We start from the raw sequence: 15,740 nt of genomic DNA on the forward strand, positions 1-15,740 counted from the left end.
TGGAGATAGGACAGGAAGTAATGGGCTTAATCTGCAGCAAGGGAGATTTAGGGCAGACATTAGGAAAAACTCTCTAACTATAAGGATAGTGACATACTGGACTAGACTTCCAAGGGTGGTTGTGGAATCCCTGTTACTGAAAGTTTTAAGAACAGGTTGAAGCAGCATGTGTCAGGGATGTTTTAGGTATACTCAGCCCTGGACTAGATGACATTTTGAGGTCCCTTCCAGCCCTGCATTTCTATGATTTTAATCCTGCCCCAATGGAATGATCTGGGGAAAATTCTACATAGATGAGGGGTGAGACCCTCCTATGCTCTCCCTACCCCTGCACACTGGTGGTAAGTGGGTGCATTTTACTTGTTCATGGTAAGTGTACCAATGTGCGAAGGCTTGTTTGTAACTCCAGAGCTGTCAGCTTCTCTCTCTCCATTTCCTTTTGCCTTTTCAGGAGGGAAAATGCCTCTATGTGATCCTCGTGATGGCCGTGTACTGGTGCACAGAAGCCCTGCCTCTGGCTGTGACTGCTCTGCTGCCAATCACCTTGTTTCCATTTCTGGGGATTCTCCCTTCGAACAAAGTTTGCCCACAGTATTTTTTAGACACCAACTTCCTCTTTCTCAGTGGGTTAATCATGGCATCGGCCATCGAAGAGTGGAACCTGCACCGCAGGATTGCCCTGAAGGTTCTCATGCTAGTGGGAGTCAAGCCTGCAAGGTAACCTACAGACCAATGGTGATTGCTTCGTGCCCTAATTCCCCAGGCTCACCCTCTGGTGATTTCAACATGTGAGCTGAGCTGCAGATTGGCCAAGAAAACAGTACCACAAATAGTGAATAGCGCACACTAGTAAGAGCATTGCACACACCCCTTTGTCTTCACACACACACACACACACACACACACACACACCTTTTTCAGAGCTTGCTGATTTCATTAAGCTCAGGTTGTTTTCATTCCTTTGTTGGCTTGTAATGAAGCAGAGGAGAAATGTAACTACTTCAGCCTTGTCCTATTAGCACTTATCCCTCTTATACATGCTCTGGCATATTATAGGATAACCATAGCCAGCTTTGTTCTTGTTAATGTTATGAGACTGTGGCATGGGATTTTCTCTGCTGGAATCTAAAATTGACCTTGCAAAACACAGATTGTTAAACTTAATTTTTCTGCCTTCCAGGCTGATCTTAGGAATGATGTTGACAACTTCTTTCCTGTCCATGTGGTTAAGCAATACAGCCTCCACTGCTATGATGCTTCCAATTGCAAATGCGATTCTGAAGAGCCTCTTTGGAGAGAAAGAAGCATCTAAAGATCTCAACAGAGAAAATGAAGAAAATCCAGGTAGCTCACATAGTGCAATAGATTGCACAATCTGGGGACAGTCCTGTTCCCAGTGAGCTCTGTGACTAAATTTCCATTGACTTCGATGGGGACAAAAGCAGGCCTGTTAGCTGGAGTTTAATATATATTGGAATGCCCTTTTTAATAGAATATGTTTCATTATGGAGGTGAAAGGGCATTGGAATGTTACCCTCTCTCAACACTCCCCTTCATCCTGGCTCCTCCGCCTGCCATGCGGATCAGAATAGATTCCTGTGAGCCATGGTTAACCTCGATACCGGTTGGGAGCCGTGAGCTATTGAATAAGACATTTCACTGGACAAACCTGGTGAGGTGGAGCATTTGATTTGCAAATATGTCCTGGGGCAAAAAGGGAAAGGGTGGGTGATACATAGCAAAGTAAGCAAAGTAATGGTGCAAATAAAAGCTCTGATAAGCAAAGTAATGGTGCAAATAAAACACATCCAGATGCGATGGTGATGAGACTCAATATGAGACACAGCCAATACCTCTTTTAAACAATAACTTTTTGCAGTTAATGGCCCTATCTGCAGGCTCCGGGTAAGACAGTCACTGCTTTTTAGGCCCTGATCCCGCACCACTAAAGTGGATGAGAGCTATGCCATTGTCTACCGTGGGTTTAGAATCAAGCCTTTACAGCACACAACCTTTTCCAGTGGGGGCGTGATTAGAGCAAGGGATTGGAGTCAGGATTCCCTGTCACTGACTTGCTGTGTGATCCTGGGAAAGTCATTTCTCCTCTCTGTTCCTCTCTTTTCCCAACTGTAAAATGGAGATAACAAGGTGGTGGTGGGGGGGTTAGAGGGTTAAATGAGGCTTATAAACCGTTGAGATATCCTCAGGAGTAGTGCTATAGAAATGCTAAGGATTATTAATAAACAGCTATTGCACAAGGTTCAATCAGAGAGCTTAGTAATTGGGAAAAAAATCTTCCCCGGTAGCTTGATTGTTCACAAAATAATTTCCAGGGAGGTTGCTTTTCTGGCAGACAGTGATGAAAAACAGCAAAATAGAAATGAAGTCCCCGCTGAAGCTATTAATGATGGTTAGGGTAGTAGTAGTTTCTCTCTCTTACGTCTCCTAATTGCCTTTGTGAACTGCAGAAACAGAAGTAGCACTTACTAAGTAATGGCTTTTTGGTTGCTGCTGATTCCTGAAATGTAGAAAACTGAATTCAAGCATACGCATGTTCTTACAGAGTTGTAATTAATCAGTCACAATCAGTGCAGGACAATCATGAGATACTTTTGATCCAAGCCATTTTGTTGCTTTCTCTCTATGAATTTTTAATCATGCACATTTTTAGTCTATTACAAATGGTCACTCTTTTTTGTGATCTTTCAGAATTAGAGCAGTTAGTGAATTTGATCTTTAACTTTCTTTAACCCTGTCCTTTGAGCTGATTTTATTATTTATTTACAATGTTTATTATGGTAGTGCCTGAGGAACAACTAATACTGGGGCCCTATGGTAGCCCATTGTGCTAGGTACTGTACATACTGTCCCTGTCCCAAGGAACTTACAATCTAAACAAGCAAGACAGTCAGGTCAGTGGAAAGGGCTATAACATACAAACAGAATCCAACAGAGTGATGGTTTGCAGATATGTTAGCTGCATCATTGTCATTTTTGTTATTTATTTGGAAGTTGAGTTTTGCCAGTACAGTAAGTAGAAGTGAAAGAGCAATTCACAACTGAAATATAGGGTGTCAAAATGCAGATATCCTAGTATCTCTTTGTCTGGGAGAACAATAGACATCAGTAACAGTGGAGCCTACTTTGGCTCTAATACAAATGCCAAGACAGACTTGCCCTTTTCTCTTATCCTCATTGTATTTAGAAATTAGAATGGGAGCTTCAGCTGTGATCAGGACAATGCAAGCTGAATTTCTTGAACGAACCCCAAATCTTGAAGCAATTTCTCAGTCAAGAACAATGAATTTGGTTTGTGTCTAGAAAGATGATGAGAACTCTGAACCAGGTTTTTCCTTAAGGTTTTATCTGTTATCAAAACTTGGCTTAACACCAGGATTGGTTTCACAACTAGGTTTAGGTTTTGTTGCCCAACTTTTGCACAGCTTGCATGAAACGAACAATTTACTTGCTACCTTTGGAAAGAGCTACATTCATTTTAAACGTTCAAGATATGATCATATACATTACAAAAAATTAGATGAGCAAGAACATTGCAAAATAGGCTCCATTTTGAGCTGCTTTTAAGAATGACATCTGATGATGTGCATGTGCAAATCTGCATGGGTACATTTAAAAACAATTAGGAGGCTAGAAAATTAGTCTAGTTGTTGGAAAAAACATTTTAGCTGGGAAAATATATTAAAGAATTTGTACCTTTCGAGTGCATTTGTCTTTCAGAATGAACCTCAAAGGCTAAGAAATTACCTGAATAATTAGCTAAATAATTTAAATTACTGTATATCACTGACAAACTGATCATATATATATATGTATATATATAATGGTCTGAAAAAATTGATGAGAAAAGCCTTGAGCCTGGAAACACTTAATCTTTGCTCATGTGAATGAACTAATACAGATATGTAAGTAAGTGTTTGTGGAATCGAGGTCATAGATTGCTGAGGGTACCTTTATAAGAAACAAGGTACCTTTATAAGAAACAAGGTAAATCGTAAATGATAGTTGAAGCTTGAATGACTCACTTGGGTTTAACAGTGTTTGGATAATTGTCCTTCCATGAAATATCCAACTGTCCTTGATTTTCAAAGTTGGGTTAGAAACCTGCTGAGAACAGGGTTTCATGTGACTTCTGGAATTTTCTATTTTGAGGCTGGCTATAAATTCCTTAGGCACAACCTTAATTAATTTGCCTTATATTCTGACACTTCCACATATATACCCCATGACATCCACATAATCAACTGCAGAGCCATGTGATAACGAATGTATCCTGCACCTTTGACCACCTCACCTCTCTGACCGCTAATCCATCTCTGCCAATATTTCATTCCTCTGAGCAGCTTTAAACAGCTATTTAAAACTTTTTCCTCCTGAATGTAGATTTTCTTCTGCAGAATCACATGGGGCATGTCCTGCAGTCCAACAAGGCTAGGAACAGAAGCTTCATATCATTAGAAAGTTACGAATTCATAGCTCCGCCCCTCCTTTTGTAATCTCCTTGGCAGGTTGCGAGATATCAGCTCTCAGAATGTTACATTTTTAGGGATGGAAAAGTTATTTTTAATATATTTTAGAAACCTCTAAAAGTTCATAGTGATGATCTTCTTCCACCATGCCTGAAGAGTTGGGTTCATGTTATTAAGTCACCTTGTCTTTACTGGCCAAGGGAGTCTAATAAGAGTACAATAGTGTTAAAGCTAAACTTTATCTAAAGCAGTCTTCCTGTAAAGTATGTAGCCTGTACAGATTGTATGATAGTACAGCACTGGATGATGGGTTTATTGGCACACGTTTGGGATAACCTGCATAACTCACGACTTCATCAATCACTGGGAATGTCAAGCTTCAGCGGTGTAGCCGTGTTAGTCTGGATCTGTAAAAGCGGCAAAGAGTCCTGTGGCACCTTATAGACTAACAGATGTACTGGAGCATGAGCTTTCATGGGTGAATACCCACTTCGTCGGATGTATGTAGTGGAAGTTTCCAGAGGCAGGTATAAATATGCAAGCAAGAATCAGGCAAGGGATAACGAGGTTAGTCCAGCGAGATTGAAGTGTTCTCCTATAGGTTTTTGTATATTGCCATTCCTAATATCTGATTTGTGTCCATTTATGTAGGAGAACACTTCAATCTCGCTGGACACACACTAGCAGATTTAAAGGTAGCCATCCTGCAGCAAAAAAAATTCAGGACCAGACTTCAAAGAGACACTGCTGAGCTTCAGTTCATTTGCAAATTTGACACTATCAGCTCAGGATTAAACAAAGACTGTGAATGGCTCGCCAGCTACAAAAGCAGTTTCTCCTCCGTTGGTGTCCACACCTCAACTGCTAGAAGAGGGCCTCATCCTCCTTGATTGAACTAACCTCGTTATCCCTAGCCTGATTCTTGCTTGCATATTTATACCTGCCTCTGGAAATTTCCACTATATGAATCTGACGAAGTGGGTATTCATCCACGAAAGCTCATGCTCCAATACGTCTGTTAGTGTATAAGGTGCCACAGGACTCTTTGCCGCACTGGGAATGTGGCCATCATGCAGTGTCTTTTTTTCTCTCTCTCTGCTTAAAAAAAAAAAAGGGTTCTCAGCCTTGGGAGTGCAATGCCCCAGGAGGCCTGTGAACAGGTGTCAAGGGGTGGATCCTTCCCATATTGCTATATGGGAGAGGGTTTGGGCCCAGTATGAAAGACATTGAGAACATCTAAAATAGACAAAATGAAATTTACACTCTAGTTTAAAAGGCCAGCACAAGGCTTAAGTGGGATTTAAATGGTGCATAGGCTTTGGTTTGGCCCTCTATTCCAAAGATGACATTTACCCCTAGAGAGAGAGAAAGTCCTCATTCACCAATGGGTTAATTTTCTTCCTTCCAATTACATCCCTTTATCATAGCTTCCTTGGAATCAAAGCTCAGCTTTCCAAGAGAATTAACTCTGATTCCACAAATTAGCAATGTGTAAAACATGACATTGCAAAGTTCCCTGGTTCACTGAGCTTGATCTCTTCAGTGTACGAGTAAACAGGTCCAAAGACTTTGACCATTGTGTCCTCTCCCCATAGTTGACTACATTTTCTTGAAGGTAAGAGAAGGCAATGTTTGTGGATGAAGTATGTGCAGGGAAAGCTGGGAGGAAAATAGCACTGAGTCCATGCCCATGATGATCAGCAGGGCATTTTGATTGTTAGTAACCCTAATCCTAGGCCTCTGAATCCTAAAACGTACAACAACATGGCAAGGGTAGCAAGGTTCCGCAACACAGCGAACATCAAGTGTAATGAAGGACTGTGCTTCTGGCTTAAATCTAATAAAATTCATTATCTCCCTAAGACCAAGGTAAAAATCTGGGGAATGGGGTTTTATAAAAATGTATTGCCCAAATGTGCCATTTCACTCAGAACTGCATGCAGAAGCGGCTTGTCAGATCCAAAGTCCCCCCATGCTTTCTTAGGACTTATGCCCTGGGGTTGGCCTTCAGAGGATTATGCTCTACTTTGGGAGTGTTGAGCCTTTGGAATGTGTGGCTTTCAGAGGGCTGATAGGCTCTGAAAATTGCCTGTGCTCTCTGGGTGAAATTAACCCATGTGAAGATGACCTGGGATAATGCCTAATCACCACTATGTCCTACTCTAGCCTTCAAAATGGGATTGGAGGTGGGAGCGCAGTGGTGCGTGGGCTTTGGATTGGCTTTCTGCATAGGGCTGAAATTTCACCCTCTTAGAGCTTATCCTTTGGGGGAAAGTGATTTTGGGACAGGGACAATCTTGATGTCATTCAAGGCCAAACAATTTTTAAAAATCCTGATAAAATTATTTGGAGTCCTAAAAATGAACCACAGTTTACCGAAAAATAAACACCAAATACCCAAGAGGTTAAATTACGAAGTGGAAATACAGTCTGCGTTAGAATATCCATGTCACTAGAGATGTAAAAAAAACCCTGGATCAGATGTAGCCTGGCCTGGTCGCACAGGAGGAGCTGAGTTTGTCAAGGTGCGGGAGAGGCTTCCAGAGATCATTGGAGCAATGCTATACACAGTGTCCTACAGTGCACCGTGGTGGCTGTGGGGAGAGGGCTGTACTGCTGCCTGTGCTCTGGCCTCAGATCAGCAGGAATGGATTTTACTTCTTCCGCCCCCTTGCGCTTCATCCGCAGAGAACTCTCTGTGTGTGGAGGGCATTTTCCGCTCTGAAAATGGCTGCCCTTTCCATTCCATTGTCTGGGTCAGGGAGAGTTTTTCTAGATGCTTTAAACTGTTTTAAAGTCCTGATCTTTCTTTTTCAGCCTCTTTACAGCAGAATAAACTTTACACTGTATCAACTGAGCTGCAGTTTCTGGCAAGTACGGAGGAGTAAGTTAACTATAAAGTTTGTATTGGAGAGTTGAGTGAGGAAATTATCCCCTCAGATAGAAACAGCCTTAGGAGTGTGAAATTCAATCAATGAAACTCTTTTGATTCTACCTGTTACTCCATTTCCCGACTACCAACAACCTGACCAGATATATTCAACAAGACAGCACAGGGCCAAATTTTCAGGCCATTTTGAAAATGTGATGGGAGGTGTCTGCTGCTGGGGAAGTGGCTGCATTGCTTTTTTGAGAACATTAAATGTGTCAGGTGGCAGATTTAAATCATCAAGATTTACATCTCTCTGATGGTCCAGGTTTGATATGTAAATGATGTAGAAATAAATATCTTCCCCAGGAATAGACTCTTCTTGCCACTCCGTAGCTTGAGATCATCAAAGGCCTTTTCACATTTTAACATGAAGAGTATTGACTTTTTGTTAAGTTTTTTTTGACGGCCTGATCTTACAAGGTGCTGAGTGGCTCCTGGGAGGTGTGAGAACCTTTAACTCCTCTTGAGGGCAGTCAAGGGTGCTCAGCGTTTTGCGGGACCAGTCCAGTACAGAGTGATTCTCAATCATCATCTGAATAATGAGGATGTCAAGCAGGCCCCATGTGTTGCAATATTCTGCATAGACGTCCCTTGGGATATTGCTAATCTCGTTGCTAAAAGATGAGAGTTTTCCTTTTGTCTAGGTTCTGAATTGGTTACACCTGTATTTAAACCAGGGCTTTCAATGGAGTCTCTTTTGGAATGTTTTAAAGCAAAGATCTGATGGAGGAGAAGGAAGTTGCCATTGAAGTTCCCATGGATTTAAAGAAAGAGGACGAATACAGGGCAAACGTATGGAAAGGTTTCCTCATTTCAATCCCTTATGCAGCCAGCATTGGAGGTACAGCAACGCTGACAGGAACGGCACCAAATCTCATCCTTCTAGGACAGCTAAAGAGGTATGGGAGGAAATCCTTAGGAAGCCAGGTCCCTAGGAGTACAATCGGTTTATGAAATTTCTGCTGATCTGCACTTTCTATTAGGGGGAATTCTACAAAATTAAGACATCACATGTTTGCCATAGGAAATTCACCTTTGGGCAGAGGCCAGGTATGTGAAGTTCCTGCCCTCAGAAGCAAGTTTTGGAAAAAGCAAGTGACAGTAGGGATTCAAAAGGAAATGGCTCCTTCAATCTTAGTTACAATACGTGGGTTGTCACCCTAATGCTATTGGTCCTGATCTGCAAAACACTATACATATGTTCTTGGGACTTAACCATATGCTTAAAATCAAGCACTTAGAATCATAGAAGTGTAGGACTGGAAGGCACCTCAAGAGGTCATATAATCCAGTCCCTTGCATTCAAGGCAGGACTATGTAATAACTAGTCCATTCCTGACTGGTATTTATCTAACTGTTCTTAAAAACCTCCAATGACACAACCTCTCTAGGCAATTTGTTCCAGTTCTTATCCACCCTGACAGTTAGGATGTTGTCCTTAATGTCCAACCTAAACCTCCCTTCCAGCAATTTAAGCCCATTGCTTCTTGTCCTATCCTTAGAGGTTAAGAAGAAGAATTTTTCTTCTCCTTTTAACAGCCTTTTATGTACTTGAAAACAGTTATCATGTCCACTCTCAGTCTTCTCTTTTTCAGACTAAACAAACCCAGTTTCTTCAATCTTTCCTCATAGGTCATGTTTTCTACACCTTTAATAATTTTTGTTGCTCTCCTCTGGACTTTCTACAATTTGTCCACATCTTTTCTGAAATGTGGCAACCAGAACTAGACACAATATTCCAGTTGAGGCTTTATCAGTGCCGACTACAGGGGAAGAATTACTTCTCATGTCCTGCTTATAACACTCATGTTGATACATCTCAGCATGATGTTTGCTTTTTTGGCAACAGTGTTACACTGTTGACTCATATTTAGCTTGTGATCCATTATTATCCCTAAATCTCTTTCCACATTACTCCTTCCTAAGCAGTCATTTCCCATTTTGTATGTGTTCACTAATTGTTCCTTCCTAAGTGGAGTACTTTGCATTTGTCCTTATTGAATTTCATCCTATTTATTTCAGACCATTTCTCCAGTTTATTCGGATCATTTTGAATTTCAATCCTATCCTCCAAAGCACTTGCAACCTCTTCCAACTTGGTATCATCCACAACCTTTATAAGTGTACTCTCTATGCCATTATCTAAGTAATTTATGAAGCTATTGAACAGAACTGGATCCAGAACCGGTTCCTGCAGGACCCCTCTTGATGTGCCCTTCCAGCTTGACTGTGAACCATGGATAACTACTCTCCAGGAATGGTTTTCCCGGAAGTTATACACCTACCTTATAATAGCTCCATCTAGGCTATATTTCTCTAGTTAGTTTACGAGCAGGTCATGTGAGACAGTATCAAAAGTCTTACTAAAGTCAGATATACCATATCTACCACTTCTCCCCATCCACAAGGCTTGTTACCCCGTCAAAGAAAGCTATTAGGTTGGTTTGACATGATTTGTTCTTAACCAATCCAAAGTGAGCTGTAGCTCACGAAAGCTTATGCTCAAATAAATTGGTTAGTCTCTAAGGTGCCACAAGTACTCCTTTTCTTTTTGCGAATACAGACTAACACAGCTGTTACTCTGAAACCTGCCATGTTGACTGTTACTGATGATGTTATCTTCTCTGTGTTTGCAAATTGATTGCTTGATTATTTGCTCCATTATCTTTCCGGGTACTGAAGCATATGACAAGCTGGCAGACTGGTCTGTAATTTCCTGGATTCTCCTTATTCCCCTTTTTATAGACTGGCACTATATTTGCTCTCTTCCAGTCCTCTGGAATCTCTCCTGTCTTCTATGAGTTTTCAAAGATAATCGCTAGTGGCTCAGATATTTCCTCAGTCAGCTCCTTGAATATATTGCATTAGGCTTTAATGACTTAGAATCATCGAATACCATGGTTGGAAGGGACCTCAGGAGGTCATCTAGTCCAACCGCCTGCTCAAAGCAGGACCAATCCCCAATTTTTGCCCGAAATGGCTCCCTCAGGGATTGAATTTATAACTCTGGGTTTAGCAGGCCAATGCTCAAATCACTAAGCTATCCCTCCCCCAGGGGACGTGAAAACATCTAGCTTGTCTAAGTAATTTTTAACTTGTTCTTTCCCCATTTTAGCCCCAGATCCTATGTCATTTTCACTGACGTTCTCTATGTTAGACGTCCGATCATTAATAACCTTTTGGGTGAAAACTGAAACAAAAAAGGCATTTAACACTTCTGCTATTTCCACAAGTTCTGTGATTGTCTTTCCCCCCCTCATTGAGTAATGAGCACACCCTCTCCTTGGTCTTCCCCTTGCTTCTAAGGTATTTTTTTTTGGTACCCTTTATGTCTCTAGCTAGTTAATCTCATTTTGTGCCTTGACCTTTCTAATTTTGTCCCTACATGCTTATGTTGTTTTATTTATATTCATGTGTCATAATGTGACCAAGTTTCTACTTTTGTTAGGACTCTTTTTTTTTGAGTTTCAGATCATTGAAGATCTCCTGGGTAAGCCAGGGTGGTCTCTTGCCATACTTCCTGTTTTTCCTATGCAGTGGGATAGTTTGCTCATGTGCCCTTAATAATGTCTCTTTGAAAAACTGCCCGCTCTTTTGAACTGTTTTTCCCTTTAGACTTGCTTCCCATGGTTAAGTGTTTTGGTGAACCAGGGCAACAGTGAGCACTTTATAAGTTGTCTATTATGTGGTGAAAAAGGAAAACAAGGCACACACTATTTCTGTCCTGGATGGCAGTGTTGCCTAGTGGCTAGACCACTAGACTGGAACTCAGTAGACTCTGCCGCTGGGTGAACGTGGACAAGTTCTTTGTGCCTCAGTTTCTCCATCTATCAAATACAGATTATACTGACATCCTTTGTAAAGTGCTTTGATTATTATTAAACACTAAGAGGCTCCCCTATCTGAAAAAGTAGACACAGTGTTGCCACTGTAAACCTGCAGTTATGTCTCAACCATGCAGTGATCTACCTAGAAGGTTCTTCCTAGACATGGATGAAAGCGGTTCTGTTTGGGTAGAGCTCTTCTGTAAGGTTCACGTTCAGGCACTCTTACAGTGGGTTCTACCATGAATTAGGATTAGTTAGTTAATTTCTATAAAGTGCTAAATATTGTGTGGTGTTGTTATTTGGGAATTCCTGCAAATCTAGAGAGCTACATTTTCAAGACATCTGTTCCAAAATGCCATTTCAAATTGTCCATTTAAATTCTTTGAAGCAGGGACTCTTTCTTACTACATACTTGTACAACTCCTAGCACAATAGGGTCCCAATCTCAGTTGGTGCTGGTTGGCACTACTGAGATACAAATAATCACCTTTTTAAAACCTGTGCAGCTGGAAAGTTTGCATGACATTTTGATCTTGATTTCAGATGTTTGTTCCCCTTCATTTCATGTGAAAGGGGTGTTTCACTCCTCAGATTAATTAGCTTTCCCCATTTTCGAAGTTTTTTTCCAGAGTGTGATGTGGTGAACTTTGGATCCTGGTTTGTATTTGCATTTCCTTTAATGCTGCTATTCCTTTTCCTGGGATGGCTATGGATCAGTTTCCTGTATGGGGGAATTAACCTAAGGTACTTTTATATCTAATCTATTTGTATGCTTTAATCTCATTATGACTACAGTGTAAATAAGCAGTTTATCTGGTCCTGTTCCAAAGCCCAGTGAAATCAATGGGAATCTTGGTTCAGGCCCTTAGACATTTCATCTGTACATGTTGTAATAACTCAGTCCACATTTGTTCTGTACGAAGTTAGATGTATGTCATTCATGTTCAGCTAAAAGCTCCTATTTGAGTAAATTCAGTGTGATGAATAATGAGAGAAAGTGTCCCATAAGTGATGAATGCAGAGCCCATAATTATAATATTATTTTGTATTCTGTTCAGAAAGTTCATGGGAGAGATTGCGAAGGGTTAAAAATATGGCACATGAGTAGACCTGGTCAGAAAAAATTGATGAAGCACATTTTTGGAGAAAAACTTTATGCACTTTTGAAAATCTCACCCAAGGCTCTCAGTTTACAGCTCGCTTTAACTAGCCTGCACATCTGAGCCTGCAAATGTTGGGCACACAGTCATTTGGAGGTGCACATGGGCATTTGTGTGCACAGATCTGGCAGTTAGGTAGTTGGCCATCCAACTGACACGCACAATAATGTGATCTGCATGTGCAGTCAGTGAACATAGAGTTTGCAGGCTCGATTTACTGCCCGATCCTGTGCCCAGGGAAGTTAGTGGCAAAGCTCCTATTTACTTCAGTGCAGAAGCATATACAGTTTCTAAGAGATGCTTTTGAATTTGTTTTTTGTTAAGATGTTTATTGGTTTTTAACTTCAGGAGAAAAAAAGAAAAGGAAAAAAAAAAAACAGGTGCACATTAGGATTACCCAAGTATATAATTATATCAGTGACACAGAAAACAGAAATTACTAGGGAACTTTTTCAATGCAATAGGAAATAACCAGTGTAAGTCCCTGATCCTTCAAACATGAAAGCATGTACGTAACTTTGTTCGTCTGATTCAGCAATGCACTTAAGCATGTGCTTAATTTTGAGTCTGTGTTTAAATCCCATTGATTTCAATAAGAGTTAATAATTGCCTTGCTGAACTGGGGCTTTAAGTAATCCCACTGAAGTCATGTATTTAAGGATTCTCTGTACTAAAAAAGTTATACTAGTGTAACTATGTTGGTTGGGGTGTGGTTTTTTTTAACCAATATAATTATACTGATCTAAACCCCTAGTGCGGAGGTAGTTATATCAGTATAAAGATGCCTTACACACCCCCTGGAACTGGAATAAATTATACCAGTATAAACACTCGTTTGTGCCAACACTAGGATTATTTTGCTGCTCTAACTATACCAGTACAATTAAACTTTCTAGTGTAGACAAGTCTTAAGTGTTGGCAGGGTCAGGGCCTAGAAAAATCAAGCTAAAGAAACACAAACAGAAATTGTGCAGCCTATTAAAGAATCCAGATTTTGACCTGGTCTACACTTAAAACTTAGGCCAACATAGGTATGGCATGCAAGGGTTTGAAAAATCCAACTTCTGAATGCTGCAGCTATGCGAACCTAAATCTCCAGTGTAGACGCAGTTTTTATTATGGCTTTGGAGCGGAGCCCGGAGCTGGAGCGCGGAGCAGCTCCGGAGCAGTGGAGCTGCAGGTTTTTGTTTGGAGCTGGAGTGGAGCCGGAGCACAGCTCCAAAGCCCTGTTTTTTATAGGTCGCCAGAAGAATGTTTCTGTTGACCTAGTACCATCACTCAGGGAGGTGCAGCAAAAGCATTTATTCAAAAGCATTTTGGATAACAAGGGGTTGTCTTGATGTCCTTGGGTAAAACTGCAGCTACTAAAAGAATCAGAATACTGTGTAAGAGGCTGTCCATAAATTACGTAATGCATTAGGGGGTAGGTGGGATCTTAATCTTGTGTGTTTGTTTCAGTGTTAGTGTTACAAAGGGTGGGTGGGTCTTTAACATCACCAATAAATGTGTTATGTAATTTATGGACATCCCCAATATCTATTTGAGAATCAGGAATTTTTGGATGGTCAAACATGCATCTTTATAAAGGATCTAACCATTGGACATCCATTTAAAACAACAAATGAATTAATCAGTCTTAGTATCACAGAATCAGATATCTAATGGTGTAAGTCTGGCTTTTCAAATGTAATCAAGGTCCCAGGAAGTATTAGAAATGTATTTTAACCACATGACGCTGACGGGACATGAAGCAGCTGGTGATGAACATATCATTCATATGCACATTTACTGTCTAAGAGTAGGCTGTGTACTAGTCCAGGGTTCCCTGCTTAAAAGGCTTAGCCCGGCTAATGAAGAGAAGCATATTAAAATGCCAGTCCCTGTTGTTAAAAATTCCTCACATATTTGTTCATCATCAGCGAGTGCTTTGCATAAATTAGAGATTGCCCAGAAAGTTGTTGGTGACTTGAGAAGGTGGGGGAGGGGAGGGGAGATCCTTATTTCCCACCTTGCTCTCTTCTCGATCAAGTGGCTGATGCAGTCATCTGCTAAAAGTGATGAATCTGCAAATCTGACAACTTCACTCTCATTTACATTCTGAACAGTCTCTGTGAACACAGGCTGTGATTACCACAAATAAGCTTCTTTAATGCAGGGGCCAGAGTCTCCTTTGCATAATCCTGGGGAGAAAGGCAACACAAAGTAGGATAAATATTGGTCTTGTTTACACTAGGGAATATTACCACCAGTGAGAGCCCTAGTGTAGATAAGGCTCCTGTGGCTTCCTCTGTTTTTACCACTGCATCAATGAAACCTACCCTGAGCAGGACCTGTCTAGTCTACCTCAAGGGACACATCTTGCTCCCCACCCTGAGTACTAATGACATTTACATACTCATAACCCAGGGAGAATTCAGCCCAAGGGTTTCTAGGCAGCACCAGAGCTTTTCTGTTGGTAACTAGAGCCACGTTTCTGGCAGGCATCAAAAAGCGCCTGCTCAGAACTTGCGAGTGCTTGTCTCTTTGCATGTGCCTCAGCCCATCTGTGCTTGCCACATGGATAATTGGATGCATTAATGTCCGTTTGTGCATAGAAATGAATGTGCTCACAGATTCTGCAATCACATTTGTGTCTTGTCATGAGCAGGTGGGACTATCGAGCTATAATATCCACTGTCCAATACATTAATGGCTAGATTTTGCCACCTTTACTCACATTGAGTGCCATATTACTACATGAGTAGTCCCACTGATCGTTTACAGGACTGTAGGCCAGGGGAGGTGCGACTCAGTGTGAGTAAGGGTGCCATGAATATTATTTGTGGCATTATGTATAACTTGTCTGAGAGATGGGAAGTCTATTTAAGAGATTGGAAGTATTTACTATACTATGAAATGGATCCATATGATACTGGTTTTCTGAAATCACTGGTCCATGCTGTACCCTTTATTCTCCTAAGCCTTCCCTGTAGCCACCCTGTGCATGCCCTGTATGGGTGTGTGCAGGAATAGTAAACATGAACATCAATGTTTGAGTTCCATTATGAACCTGCAAAAATGAGTGGTGTTTGTTATTTCTGTGTTGGTAGGCATTGCAGAAAGAAAAAGTCAGAAATAAGAGTGGATGCAGAAGACCGAGCCCGAGCAGTTATAAAGGAAGATTATCAGAAACTGGGGCCAATGAAGTGAGTCGCGAAAAGAGAACAAAAATGACACAGCAATCAACCGGGCTGGAAACAACATTTCTGGGGAGGGAAACTGAGGATATTTGTTAGAATTTGTCAGTGAATTTCCATTTGTTAGTATCTGTGACCATTTTGAGTTTGTTTTCCTC

At 41.0% G+C, this 15,740-nt stretch overlaps 1 protein-coding gene across 3 annotated transcripts in view; it reads left to right on the forward strand.

The window, feature by feature from the left end:
• Window positions 1–15,740, forward strand: part of SLC13A3 (solute carrier family 13 member 3) — a 41,973-nt gene that overhangs the window by 11,753 nt on the left and 14,480 nt on the right. For 2 of the 3 annotated variants that reach the window (XM_043526682.1, XM_037877192.2), the window contains exons 2-7: window positions 452–717; window positions 1,181–1,344; window positions 7,305–7,371; window positions 8,133–8,318; window positions 11,865–11,990; window positions 15,496–15,591. In XM_043526682.1, the coding sequence (XP_043382617.1) occupies window positions 452–717; window positions 1,181–1,344; window positions 7,305–7,371; window positions 8,133–8,318; window positions 11,865–11,990; window positions 15,496–15,591 (905 nt within the window). The remainder of the gene's footprint in view (window positions 1–451; window positions 718–1,180; window positions 1,345–7,304; window positions 7,372–8,132; window positions 8,319–11,864; window positions 11,991–15,495; window positions 15,592–15,740) is intronic. The other variant, XM_037877193.2, reaches the window with a different exon arrangement.

Source organism: Chelonia mydas, chromosome 13 (genome assembly GCF_015237465.2).
Source record: "Chelonia mydas isolate rCheMyd1 chromosome 13, rCheMyd1.pri.v2, whole genome shotgun sequence".
Taxonomy (NCBI): Eukaryota; Metazoa; Chordata; order Testudines; family Cheloniidae; genus Chelonia; species Chelonia mydas.